The following is a 13,472-nucleotide window of genomic DNA, read 5'->3' on the forward strand; positions in this document are numbered from 1 at the left end:
ATAACTCGCAGAGAGGGCGCGCGGAACGAAAACAATGTGCCTCGGCCCGCTTTGATCGCATTATCCTTGCCGCAAATCTATAAAGGACGCGGGCGAGGCAAAAGGCCTCGAACAGATAAGGCCAACGGGCCGTGAAACGATTAGTGACCTTGCCAAGACGTGTTGACACCCTGTTAAAAGGGCGGATTGATGTGTTTGCCGCCGCTGATGCGGACGAGATATTAGATAATGGCGGTTTTCTAGGGAGGGGGGGGTTTGGGGGATTTCGTGCGTGGTGGCCGTGTTTGAGTTTTTTTGGAGATCGTGGTCAGGTCCGAAAAAAAAGGATGTTCCAGAATGCGATAATAGTTATTTATGCAACAAGTGCAAAAAGTGAATGTTTATTGCACTCGACGTGAAATTGTCCGACGAGGTCGTTAGGCCGAGTTGGGCAACACGTCGAGTGCAATAAACAATTTTTGCATGAGTTGCATACAACATTTTTTCTACGTTCATGCAAAAAGCAAAAAATGATTTATTGAGGTGCGGCACGGTGTAGGAAAATTAAAAGCGCAACTTGAATACTTTATTATTAATATCGGATCAGTTTTGATTAAGGAGTTATTCTCGGGAAGGCATTGTTTGTTTATCTTTGGCTGCTAATATTAATACAAAATAATATAAAATATGTAACTATTTAAAACGTATTGCCAATCTCACAGCATATCTGATAAATATGTAGTGGGTTTGAACGTTTATGTTTGTCATGATGACAGCTCGTTGAAGTAGAATGACAGATGAGTGCAATAAAAACTTTATTGCACTAGTGCAATAAAGAACTTCTTGTTCCACTAAATATAATTCAATCAAGTTTTGCTTTTTGCATGAATGTAGAAAAAGATCTTCAAGGGTGATTTTAATAAAATAAGTTTGTAGAAGGCGTAAACCTTTCAATTTTCAAGCTACAGGGTGAGAAATTTCAAGAAGAAATGTTTTTGTGCTCTCCTCTCCGAATCGATGGTACAATGACTTGAAATTCTTAAATTTTGAGCCGAAAATGATCGCGATGTTAGACTCAATGATGAATCCTTCTTCATATTTGATTCTCTCCGTCCGGCCGGCTGTATTCAGGATAACTCTCAAATTGAAAGACCTGAAAACTAGAGATTGGCAGGGTAGATTTGGATCTTGGATACCGCAATTAAGGGAAGGTATTGGGAAAAATTCGACTGAAGGAAAAAAGAAAAAATATTTTCACTACAAATAAAATAATGTAATAAATAGGTTATCGAGATCAGTCTCAATCACATACAGCGCTTCTTCTTTGTAAAGGAAGACTTAAATTTTTTAGGAATTAGGTTTTCCCCCGAAAAAGCATAATTATATGTAGAATCAGAATTTAAAGTTTCTGAAAGAATTTCGTGTTGATGGCGTAGAAACAACACACAAATTCAAGAAATTTGAAAAAATCCTTATATTTCTGTGACAACAGAACTGACCAATTTATGATTTGCGCGTTCATAAAAGGTTTTGCAATATGAATGATTCAATGATGGTTACAATTATAATCGGGTGTATAATTTTTTGACATTACTTATGTCATTTTTGTAAAGGCTCATTTTCACGGCGATGATAGTGCGACAGCACTCTTGTACCATCACGATAGTAACTATAGAGTCGTTTACATGATGATGTTGTGAGTTCAGGAATAAGGTATATTAAATAATCTGAAAAACAAAGGTCATGATGATCTCGAAGAACAATATTATAACAGCAAACATGATTCTAGAATAGAGAGCAAGTGCCATCTCCGAGACCAAGGTTGGCAATCCCATCATTGCTATCTTTACTTAAGACGCTGCTGTATCAAAAATTAGGTTAAAAGTGCATTCGAACCACTCTCTCAGGTTTCGCCAACATAACCTATACTACGCTTTTCTTAGATATTACCCATGATATATTCCAATTTTCGTCTTTTTCATTTGCAATGGGCTTCGCCAATCATCACTAGAGAAGGGTGATAGTTCCGTTTCAACAAAAAAAAGAAATCAATTAAAACATCGAGAAAAGCGGGGAAAGCACTGACGTAAGGAGCTTCTGAATTCTCGTCATTCATGCACCAATTACTTCCTTGGAGACCACATTTACTCTTTCACAGTCCCCAAGGGCGTAATTGACGCACGAATTAATAAACACTTAAAAGCTTCTTACGTCAGCACCTCAATTTTTTCCGATGTTTTGTTAGGATTTTTTTCAGTTCTGACGAAATTCTGTTCGAATCTGTCGACCAGCTCTCAGAAGCTCCAGACTCTACGTCAATCCAGAACGCAATCGAAACCCATTGGCGTCCCCCAAAAAAAAAAAACTCGGATAACTACGCACGTACATTGTCAGCATCAGCGGGTAGCATTTCACCATTCCAATTAGTTTGTTTGTCGGTGGCGCAGCCAGCGGTGCCCAGAGACGAGAGAGAGAGATCGTGTACGTTGAGTAAATTTGATGAACCACCAATTCAAGCCCGAGTTTCGAGCAGACAGTGGAAAACTGACGGCATCATTACAGCATGAGCATGCCGGATTGGAAAACCCGTAATAACGCCAGCGATGGAAATCGTTTGGTGGGACCAACGTGCAATTTATGCAAATTAGAACTTGCACACGGCGTCGAAACGTTGGTTTTCGGATCTTCCCGTCGCGCATTTGGCGGAGATGCGTTGATTGAGACAGCGATTTGACAGTGATGACTCGATGGAGATGTAATGGGTGTTTTTTTAGAGCTATAGAACTTTAAATTTCAATAAAACAACGATGGATTATTCGATTGACATGAATTTTATTTATCCGCAAGATAATCTTGTGGCATTACATTTTAAATATGATTTCTGGCATATGACCGCCACGGCTGGCTCGGATGTAGTCCAATCTGGAAGTCCAATTTTCGATTACTTTTTCCAACATTTGTGGCCGTATATCGGCAATAACACGGCGAATGTTGTCTTCCAAATGGTCAAGGGTTTGTGGCTTATCCGCATAGACCAATGACTTTACATAGCCCCACAGAAAGTAGTCTACCGGTGTTAAATCACAAGATCTTGGAGGCCAATTCACAGGTCCAAAACATGAAATTAGCCGGTCACCAAACGTGTCTTTCAATAAATCGATTGTCGCACGAGCTGTGTGACATGTTGCTCTGTCTTGTTGGAACCACAGCTTCTGGTTATTCAATTCAGGAATGAAAAAATTAGTAAACATGGCTCTATACCGATCACCATTGACTGTAACGTTCTGGCCATCATCGTTTTTGAAGAAGTACGGACCAATGATTCAATCAGCCCATAAAGCGCACCAAACAGTCAGTTTTTCTGAATGTAACGGTTTTTTGACATGCACTTGAGGATAAGCTTCACTTCAAATGCGGCAGTTTTGTTTGTTGACGTAGCCATTCAACCAGAAGTGCGCTTCATCGCTAAACAAAATAAAATGGACGTAGTGCGCGATACGTACAGAACCATTATTTTCGAAATAAAATTGCACTATTTGCAAGTGTTGTTCAGGCGTGAGTCTATTCATGATGAATTGACAAACCAAACTGAGAATAAATCACTTGACAGCTGTTAAATCAGTTGCCATCTTGAACAGTAATGCCAACTTAAAGTTATATACCTCGAAAAAAACACCCGTTACGTTCATAATGATATAGTAAAATTGTGGATTTGAAAATAAATCACATTCCGACAACATAATCTAACCATTTTAGGGGCACAGAATTATATAAAATTATATGATTTTATGATCTCCAAAATGAAATTTTTCAAAAATGTACTAGCGCTCAGAATCTCATGACTTCAGAACAGTGCTTATTTCATTGTGTTTTTATTTAATTTTTATTCTATTGTTATTGTGAAGCATCGATTCAATCAACTCAGCTCAGATTTTTTTTCTGAGCTTTAAAACCTAGCATAACATAACTGAAATTTATGTAAGAACAATTAGATGGCTCAAAGCGTATTCACCATTCTGTAACATTGAAATGGCAACAAAATGCAAGAAACTTATCATAACTTCTCTCTATATTCACGTTAATTCCAAACGTTATATATATAATTTAATTTGTTCATAGAGCTTCATTTTATTAATTCCTCTGAAGATCATTCTGACGAAGAGATTAATATATCGGTAGACTAATGAGAAAGTTTTTGAAGTAATGCTTTGAACTGATGATAGTAACAAAAATTTGGTCAATTGATTGTTATTTCCACCTAATTCAATTTTGTATTTTCATTTACTAACTGATCTTTTTGAATTAGTTTTCTCAAAATTACGAATTAAAAATACAATCCAATCAATCAGTCATTTATTGCCCTCAAGTTGTCTCCTTCAGTTATAACATCTCGTAATTATTAGTAGATAACAAAAATAAATAAATAAAAATATAAAAACAATGTCAACACATATTTAAACAGACAAAATTTAGAATGAAACAATGAAACAATTTCGATAAACAGTCATCAAGAACTACTCTCGACAAAAGAATCATAGCCACTTTCCTTGCATTTTTCCACCAAAATGACAGAGGTTACGAAAAAAACTGCACTAGTTACCACCAACAATGTTGCCACTCTTAAGTCGTGCACTGCTAAGTTGACGTAGTAAGTCCAACCAATTGTGCAAGGCTGTTGTTTGGTTGACCTGACACATTTCAAGAAAAATTTCAGGCACTTCTGTTTCTGCATGTTGTTTTTAACGCTTATCCATACATTTTTGAGGCAACACAAGAAGTCTTCATAGCTGACGATGACCTTTTGTCCTTGTTTGTGGTTTTTATCGACCACAATTGTTTTGTTATTCGTTTCTATTCTGATTTGGTCTTCCAAGATTTCTTCCCATTGGTCTCTGTGAAAAAAATTTCATTTGTTTATAAATTTAAATTTTGAGATATCCAGGATAGACACTTGGATGACATTATTTTTAGAGAATCAATTCCAAAATTCTGTATTTTAAAGAGTGATAACCATTTCCCAAATAGTTTATTTTACTAAGTGATAACCATTTTTTCGACAAACAGCTTGTTTGATATGATCAATAAGTCATATCGCAAATTGAATAAACAAATAAAAATGAAATACTCACTGTTTCAAAATTTTCACTGGATAGCCACAAACAAGTTGACTTTCGTTCCATTGTTTAATAGAATCGACATTGAAAGCAAGATTCAGATCAACCTAAAAAATAAATATGTATCAATGTTTATTCATTTCGAACTGTACTCATGAATCGAAGAAAGTGCTTACCATTAGAAGGGTGCAAAAAATCCACTTTGACAACATTGTCAACGTCCCAAAATTTCATCAGAATGATCTTCGCGAACTGAAAAAATTTAGTCACTACTGTTTTTTTAAAAATTTGTCATCATTCTCGAACAAGTACTGTTATAAATGTCTTGGGAAGTTTTAATGGTATTCAAATTTTAAGGAGTTGTAAATCTAAAACACGTGTTTATTTTCAACGATGTTGATGTTTATGGATGGTGTCGTCAGAGCATATGAAATTTTAATAATCATCTGTGTCTTCTGCATGACGATAACGCTATAAGGATATAAAATAGGGATATTCAAATATTCGTAGAAAAATCATACTTTGTTCAAGATGCAATATTTCTTCATATTGTATCTATAAAAATATTGTTTGGAGAGTTATACACTAATACATTATTATTATAATTATATTTATGTCAACAAAATTTTTTTTATTGAAATAATAATATCGACAGCAGTCATAATCTTCTCCTCGAATTAAATAATATTGGACAAGGTACAACATCTTACTGTTTTTGAGAGATTTTGACGAAAAATACATCATTTTTAGTCATCGAAGAATGTTTTTTCCAATATTCACAACATCTCAACTACAATGTGTCGGAAGTAAATTTTTTTCAAAAAACACATTTTGAATTTTTTTTTTTTGATAATCTGCTTGCAGATCTCTGGTTCTATAGTGTTTCTATTAACAAAAAATGTTGCAAAAATTCTGAAATTGTCATTAAACTTTCATTCACACTAAAAATTTTCATTAATTGAGGTTTTTTTTAATTTGAGTGTATCCATCAATCTTCAAGAGTGATAATTGTACTAATGCTCCTCTAACTTTTCAATATTTTTTTTAATGAGTTTCATTATTGCTTTCTTTTAACCGTTGTTGTCGATGGAGCAGAGTACAGATAACATTTATGATGCCATTGATTTGCTCCTACATTGCTTTTTCCCAAAAAGAGTGTTGTGTATAATACATACAAGAAACGCGTTTTTATTCGTTTTTCGAATAACAACAAATGTAGCGTCACTTTAATATCTCTATCAAAACTAAAATCTGTATTCCTCAAATTTGAATCTGGGTACCAAATAGAAAAAAGTGGTATGGCACTGGCGCAGGCTGTCTCCTATATGCGCCAGGGATGGACTTATTGACTGTCATGATATTAGATTTTTGTAATATCTGCTTGAATTTTTTATGATTCTAAGGAAGCAATCAGATCGAAATTTCGTACACAGCCTGAAAGTATCGTTTTATATCCCTCATATGTATGTTTATGTATATGTAAACTTTGATGATGAATATATGTTATTATTATTATTATTATTATATCTAGATACAATTTTTTTTTGTCAATAAAAACTTTTTTCGATATTCTTCTTGAATATTCTGTGGATCTGATTCTTCTTCTTCTTCTTCTTAATTTAAGCCTAGGGCTTGTATATTCCACTTTAGTCCTCGGTAGAGGTAGATATCCAGGAGTCTTTCCAGCGCTTAGGGGGTCTGCCGACTGGTCTTCTGGTACCTGGGATTCCGTCTCGGGCTATCCTAGCAATTCTGCCTGCGTCCATTCTGCTGACGTGGTCGTTCCAATATCGTCGTCGTTTTCTTCCCCATTTAGCTATGTCCTGAGTCTGGCATTCCTCTTGGATGGCTGTGTTCCTCTTCCTATCTCTCAGCGTGTATCCAGATATGGTTCTCAGTATCTTCATTTCTGTCGTTCTTAGGATGGTTTTTGTCCTCTTGTTGTCTGATCTGATTGAATTTTGAAATTCTTTCTCTTCTCATTGAATACTAAATACCATCTTAATCGATCTTGCAGTTCAGAAATTATCAGGAAAACATAATTTCCATCTACACTAAATAAACATTTATATTTTCATATATTGTTTGATGTAAGTGCTCATTAGGATCGAATATTTTATTTTATATTATTCTCCCTTCTTCGTACATGTCTCTTTTATTATTACTTTAATTGATTTTCATCTCAAATCACTATTAGGTATAACATATATCTTAGGTGTATTTCTACATTCCAATACCTATGAATAGAAAGTTCCATTAAACAACATATTTTTGAAAAGTTATTCCCCAAACAGATCATTTTACACAATAAGAGAGGAATTCTAAATTTCCTGGGCGGGTTCTTATCTCAAATGGAGCTGTTAAGATGGTTAATGAGTATAATTATTGAATGGCCATAAATCCTTTAGGGATTCTATAAGTATGACAATTCAAAATACTCTTTTTCTGATAATTTCAATACTTCGAACTATACAAGATAAAATTTTGCATTCAGATGTGAAATAACTGTTCCAAGCCTCAAGAAAAATTTCATATTAATCGTGTTACCAGAATTAAAGAAAGTTCTGGAAGGATATCTGTGAAAATACTCGGTGATACATCATTCGACCGAATTGATTTAAAGCTATCAGATTAAGAATGACAGTTCCAAGCTTGTTGCAAAAATCCTTATTGATCGCATTACCAGAACCATAAAAAATGCAGGCAAACTATCTAAGAACAACAACTAAGCTATCACTGAAAATATTTACGACTGAGTTGAATATTGCATGTGTATAAACTATATAGATTTCAAACTAGGTGCACAATTTTATGTTAAACATATCATTAGAAACATAGAAAATGAAGTAAACAAAATCGAAATACTCGGAACTACTGGCTTGAAATTTAGTTTATTCGTGTAAAATTAAAAAATTATTACTTGAAGACATTTTGACGCCCTGGCAAAATAAAATTCCGCCGCCCTGTTTTGCCTTATTTATCTCAATTTTCTTTGAAGGAGCCTCTGTTATTCCTCTCAGGCATCTTTTCAATTCCATCTGAAATCGTCCTTTTTAAATCACGTTGTCAAATTAGCAAAGGACTTTTTGTCGATTTCATCAAAAAACGTCCTGAATTTCTTTAAATATAGTAAAAAGATGACATAGTCTCAAAGGTGCATTTTAGTACTTATTTGTAGTTTCATAAACATAGTGAGAGCGCCTATTTGATTTTAAAATTGGCTCTTGGAAATTTTATTATTTTACTACTGAGAAAATATTTTTGTGTCAGAAAGTAAGTCTTGTTTTATTAATTGACTTTGCATTCCCACAATTTGGCGCCCCGGCAAAATGTTCGGTTTGCCTGTCCTGGTGGCCTTGCACATATATACATATTTATTTACGGTTTTGGCACATACATGAACGAGCGCTCAAAAACTTTGAATTTGAGGTAGGGATAGTAAATTTTAAGAGTACAAAATAATACATTTTTGAAGTTTTTATTCAATTATTTGAAATTGATCACAGTGAAAATGAAACTAACATCAAATAGTCCAAACATACATGATTATAAATAAGGAAATAATAACATATAAATAAAATATACAGAGGGCATTAAAACTAATGAGAAATCAATGTTTTCATCAATTTCGTAAAAAAATTAATAAACATGATGAATGAAATGAATTCAACAATAATTGCACCAATCTAATCACATAAACTGCTCAATCTGAATCTGAATCATCAGGGTTATATAAAGGATTCATATTATTAACGAAACGATCGTTAGTATCAACATGTTTAGACAAACTAGAAAGGGCAAAAAGTGTTGCTACAAGCATATACATTGTGAAATAGATCCCAAATATCACATAGTGATTAGACAGTGCGTACGATATATAATAATTGGTAGTCAAAACGCAAGGGCTCTTCTTGGACTCCACCAGACACTTCATCATTCGCTTCATACAGGTTAGATTATTGAAAGGACGAACCACATCTTCGTGCATCCAGGTTTTTTTGAGACAACAACGGAAGTCCTTGTAAGTTGAAACGATTTCATCAGTAGGGTCGGTTTCGTTTATGGTTCTGTTCTTCAACTTATCCTTTTCGGTGATCCAATGCCTGAAAAAAAAATAAATATAAAAATATTTAAAAAAATAAAATATAAAATTTTAAAAATATATTCAGTAAAATTGTGAAACGGTGTGAAAGATTATCAAATCTGAATATTATAATACGAGTATAAGATATAGTGTGATCCAGTTTTAGTTCAATAATTTTGGCGTCGTATAGAACAACTCTCTTCATGAAAAAAGTTCATATAAACATTTATCCCTACAAGATTCGTTTTCGAGATACAAGGGGTTAAAATTTGGAAAAAAAACAGTTTTTTACTTATACTTATAGTATTATTTCATTCATTGTATTAATTAGGGAAAACCTTCAAAATTAAGTGGTTCGAATTATTGATAACTTATAATTAGATCATTTAACAGTTAATTCTTCTGAAAAAATATTTGTATACAACATGAAATTGCTAATAATACTTCCAACTAAGCCCCTCTATTAGAGAACAGTTTTAGAAAATGAATATAAAAATAAGGCAGTATCGATCGACAACTCAAGTGAAAATATATATTTTTTTTATATTATTTCGAGTAAAAAAAGTTAAAGATTTCCTAAACCGGACGAAAAGGATCCGACAACGAGAAAAAAACAGGTCAAAAATATGTTATTTACTTTTTGATATAATATTGAGTGAAATTCTCTGAATTTTAAGTTAAACGAAAAATAAATAAGTATAAAAATTCAAGGTTTTGAATTCTCCCAACTATCAGACATTAAATGAAAAGTGTTTAATTTTTCTCTTGTTGTTTTTATTTTGAAAATTTGATAAGAGTTAATGGTTTTGTCCAAAAATTTTGTATAAATACCTACTAAATCCACTAGGTATTATCTGAGCCAAAAATTAGTTCCGATTTTCTTTCATTATAAATATTAAAATTATTCAGATATTGTTCTTTTTCAGCCTTCATCTTATCCTTTATAGAGAAGAATAAAACACACAATATTATAATATTATAATAACATAATAGTCAGTGAAAGCTGCTCCTCCATTGACACTATACCCCGAAAGAGAAGGGGTTTATTACACCACTGTCTTTTTTCAAAAAAACATTTCATTTTTCAAATCAACAAAGCTTCATTAAAAAAAAAAGTTGAAAAATATTATATTTTAACCAGAATTTAATTTTTCGACTAAACTCGAATAGGAATATTTTGCAATTCGAATTTCAGAAGACTTAATGAATTCTTTTCAGCTATATTTTTCAATTCGAATTTTAGGAGAATCCAAATATCGGCTTCCATTGTTGAATTTAGAGTTCAGGTACAAATTTCAAGAATTTTCTCTACGAAATAATGAACGTGATCGTTTCGGTGAACGAGCGCTCAAAAAAAAACTTACCTAGGTAATTCTTCGACACCAAAACCACAAACCAGTCTTTGTGTATCCCACAGCTCTAGAGTTGCAAGAGGGTGTCTTTCCTTCGATTCCGCCTAAAAAAAGTGAAGCAATTAGAAAAATAATCTCTCTATAATATAATTTTCACCAAGAAAAATCATATATTATGAAAAACCCTCTTAAAAACGGCTTGAATATTATAAAATTAGAATATTGATAATAATTTAGAAAATAACTTTTTTAAACATCAATAAAAAAAATGGAAGTGACGGAAAAAATCATAAAAATGGTGAAACATTGTTTCCTTCGGTGGTAACCTTATATTGAATTTCTAGACCATCTGATTAAACATAATCTAGATGAAAAATTCAAAACTAAGAATTGGAATGTATTTTTTGAAGACTTTGAAAGCAGCTAATTTAGAAAAAATGTCAGAGAACAAATCATTCAAATAAAGTATAATAATTTAATTTATGACATATCTTCACTACACTTCCTATATATTTTGAAAAACTGAAGGAAAACAGTTTTATATCTATTTTTAATGAACAGAATCCCCTCTGAAACTTCTACCCTATTCATCAATACCAAAAAAAAACATTTTTGAAGATTTCAAAAATTTTAACATGAATCAATAATTATGGAAAATATAAAATGAACTATTCTATCGAACATATCAATATAAATACAAACAGAACTCACCAAAGTGACAGAAAAAAGTATGAAAAATATAAATCCCCTAAAATCCATCTCGATAATCGTCAAACGCACCACTATACTGCAACGAACAAACTAAAATAATGTGACTATTTCCACAAGAACTTCCTCTTATAAAGATTTCAAACTTAAGGTCTTAATTTTTCTTAGTATTCAATTGCTCGAAACATTTTTAAATGTCTCATCTAGTAGATGACAATTCTTGAAGCATTACAATGGTTCTTTACAGACCATTAGAGAAATCTTTGTGGAAATATCAAAATTTTAATCCCATTTGAAACATTACTTTATTTTCGTCAGGTAGCGGCATTAACAATGGGTTTGAATGATTCTCATAAATCAATTAAGAGGATATCTGTCTGAAAATATTTGTCACAAGTTAATTTAGAGTTAATAGGTTCATTTCAGTCAATAATTCGATAATTTATGATAAGAAATTTGTAATTTCTAAGAATTTTGTAGTTTTTTTTTAGGAATGTGTTCATAGTGGAAGTTTGTGAATTGTAATAATTTGTACAAAACTTTGTTATTCTCATAATAATTCAAAGAATTTTTACGACGTTCATATTCATTTTTTGTTGAAAGATACTTTTTGATGTCTCAGGTTCACAGGAACACTTTGAATTGGAGTAGTTGCCTTTTTTTACGTTATTTGAACTATCTTCAATACGACATAATGCATAAACAATTTTGAATTATATGACTCATAACAAACACATAAATAAAAACATAAATATAAAAAAGTCATTTTGAAACCATTCTGTTTCTCATGAAATTTAGAGTTCTGTTCTTTCTATTTCTAGGAATAATTCAATCAGAATCTAGAAATTCTGAAGTTGAATTCATCATCAATGTGTAGAACCTTATTGTTTGAGACCACTCCTGGCTCAAAATTGACAAAATGAAAGAGCAATCTCTTCATGGAATGAGCGTTCATAAAATGAAAGCGCTATCGAGAAAATACTTACTTCGATATTTTAAGTATTTATCAATTGAAATCTTGATAAAAATTGAAATCTATGTAAGAAAGTTTGTTTCTTTCTCAAATTATTTTAAAAAAATTGAATTTGCTGATTTGAAATTTAATATTTGTCAGAAATTGAAGATGAACATTGAATGTAATTTCATGATGTTATATTCATTGTGTCAGTATATCTTGAATGATCGTGAACGAGAATAGGTTATATTTTCAATATTATTCTGATGAACTATTTTTTATGTAACAAATAAGTGTTGTGTGAACATGAATTTTTTCGAATTTTTAGAAGACGAATTTAACAATTTTCTTGCTCATATATATCACGTCCATGTAGATATGTATAAGAATATTATTTTTCATTTTGAATTAAAAAATGGTGAAAAAATATATTCATTCTACTACCTCACTAGAAAAAAACATTTTCGAATTAAATAAAAAGTCTAGCCCCATAAAATATATCGATTATAAAAATGAATCATCAGAGAGACATAAATAAACAAGTCAAAATGCCACATTAAGTTCGTGAATTATGCCTCGTTCAACACCACAAGAATTAAGAAAATTGAAATTAATTATTGAAAATCATTTCACTATATCCAAATTATATTATATTTTATTTACGTGATTTGAAATTCGATAGGATAGTCTGTGTTGACAACCACAAAACGAAAAATAAAACTGAAAACAATGCTGTAATGATTTAATTACAGCATTACGATACTGAAATAAAGAAATGAACTTCCTGTTTCTCCTGAACGAAAGGTTCCGAATAAAATGAACATAAAAACATCACGAAGGAAAAAAATTGAGAAGAATGTAGAAATAAAAAGCTATTGTATAAAAGAAAACTGGAGCTTTCAACTTGAAAAAAAAATTAAGTCACAAGGATTAAGATTTATTTTTCAGAAAATGAAACAAATATCTTCAGAAATTAAATACAAACAAAAGAAATTTGATAATCATATGAATAAATAAATGATAAAAATTATCAAAGTTTCATAATAAATATAAAAGAAATTAACCTTACTTTCAGCTAATGAAGCTTGACCGTAGAATTGACAGCTGTTGAAGTTCACGCTGATTGGCCTTTCAGAAACCGGTGTTCAATTCTTATATCCCCACCACAATTTATATATAAACGACAACCGAGTAGTTACTATCAACAGTCAACATCAGAGTTGTTTGAGAAGTGCCCTATTTGTGAATTTGTGTTCTTCGTGTAGTATACTGTTACTCAA

At 31.9% G+C, this 13,472-nt stretch overlaps 2 protein-coding genes across 2 annotated transcripts; both read right to left on the reverse strand.

Annotated features, from left to right (window-relative positions):
• Positions 1–4,317: 4,317 nt before the first annotated feature.
• On the reverse strand, positions 4,318–5,528 carry LOC123681490. The gene is made up of 3 exons (XM_045619776.1): positions 5,270–5,528; positions 5,109–5,200; positions 4,318–4,871 (listed from the first exon to the last, which is right to left on the reverse strand). Exons 1-3 carry the CDS (start codon positions 5,303–5,305, stop codon positions 4,487–4,489), a joined length of 513 nt encoding a protein of 170 aa, XP_045475732.1. The 5' UTR covers positions 5,306–5,528; the 3' UTR covers positions 4,318–4,486.
• Positions 5,529–8,656: 3,128 nt separating this feature from the next.
• On the reverse strand, positions 8,657–11,288 carry LOC123670763. The gene is made up of 3 exons (XM_045604310.1): positions 11,241–11,288; positions 10,542–10,633; positions 8,657–9,196 (listed from the first exon to the last, which is right to left on the reverse strand). The coding sequence occupies exons 1-3, from the start codon at positions 11,286–11,288 to the stop codon at positions 8,797–8,799; spliced, it is 540 nt and encodes a 179-aa protein (XP_045460266.1). The 3' UTR covers positions 8,657–8,796.
• Positions 11,289–13,472: the final 2,184 nt, after the last annotated feature.

The sequence above is a fragment of the Harmonia axyridis genome, chromosome 1 (genome assembly GCF_914767665.1).
Source record: "Harmonia axyridis chromosome 1, icHarAxyr1.1, whole genome shotgun sequence".
In the NCBI taxonomy this organism is placed as follows: domain Eukaryota; kingdom Metazoa; phylum Arthropoda; class Insecta; order Coleoptera; family Coccinellidae; genus Harmonia; species Harmonia axyridis.

Bases quoted from the DNA above. Each gene is read 5' to 3' on its own strand.
- LOC123670763 (XM_045604310.1), bottom strand. From the start codon at position 11,288: ATGGATTTTAGGGGATTTATATTTTTCATACTTTTTTCTGTCACTTTG. The intron at 10,634-11,240 runs GTGAGTTCTGTT...CACTTTTTTTAG, and splicing joins TACTTTTTTCTGTCACTTTG to GCGGAATCGAAGGAAAGACA. The intron at 9,197-10,541 runs GTAAGTTTTTTT...TTTTTTTTTCAG, and splicing joins GGTGTCGAAGAATTACCTAG to GCATTGGATCACCGAAAAGG.
- LOC123681490 (XM_045619776.1), bottom strand. From the start codon at position 5,305: ATGTTGTCAAAGTGGATTTTTTGCACCCTTCTAATG. The intron at 5,201-5,269 runs GTAAGCACTTTC...TTTATTTTTTAG, and splicing joins TTTTTTGCACCCTTCTAATG to GTTGATCTGAATCTTGCTTT. The intron at 4,872-5,108 runs GTGAGTATTTCA...TTTTTTTCACAG, and splicing joins CCAGTGAAAATTTTGAAACA to AGACCAATGGGAAGAAATCT.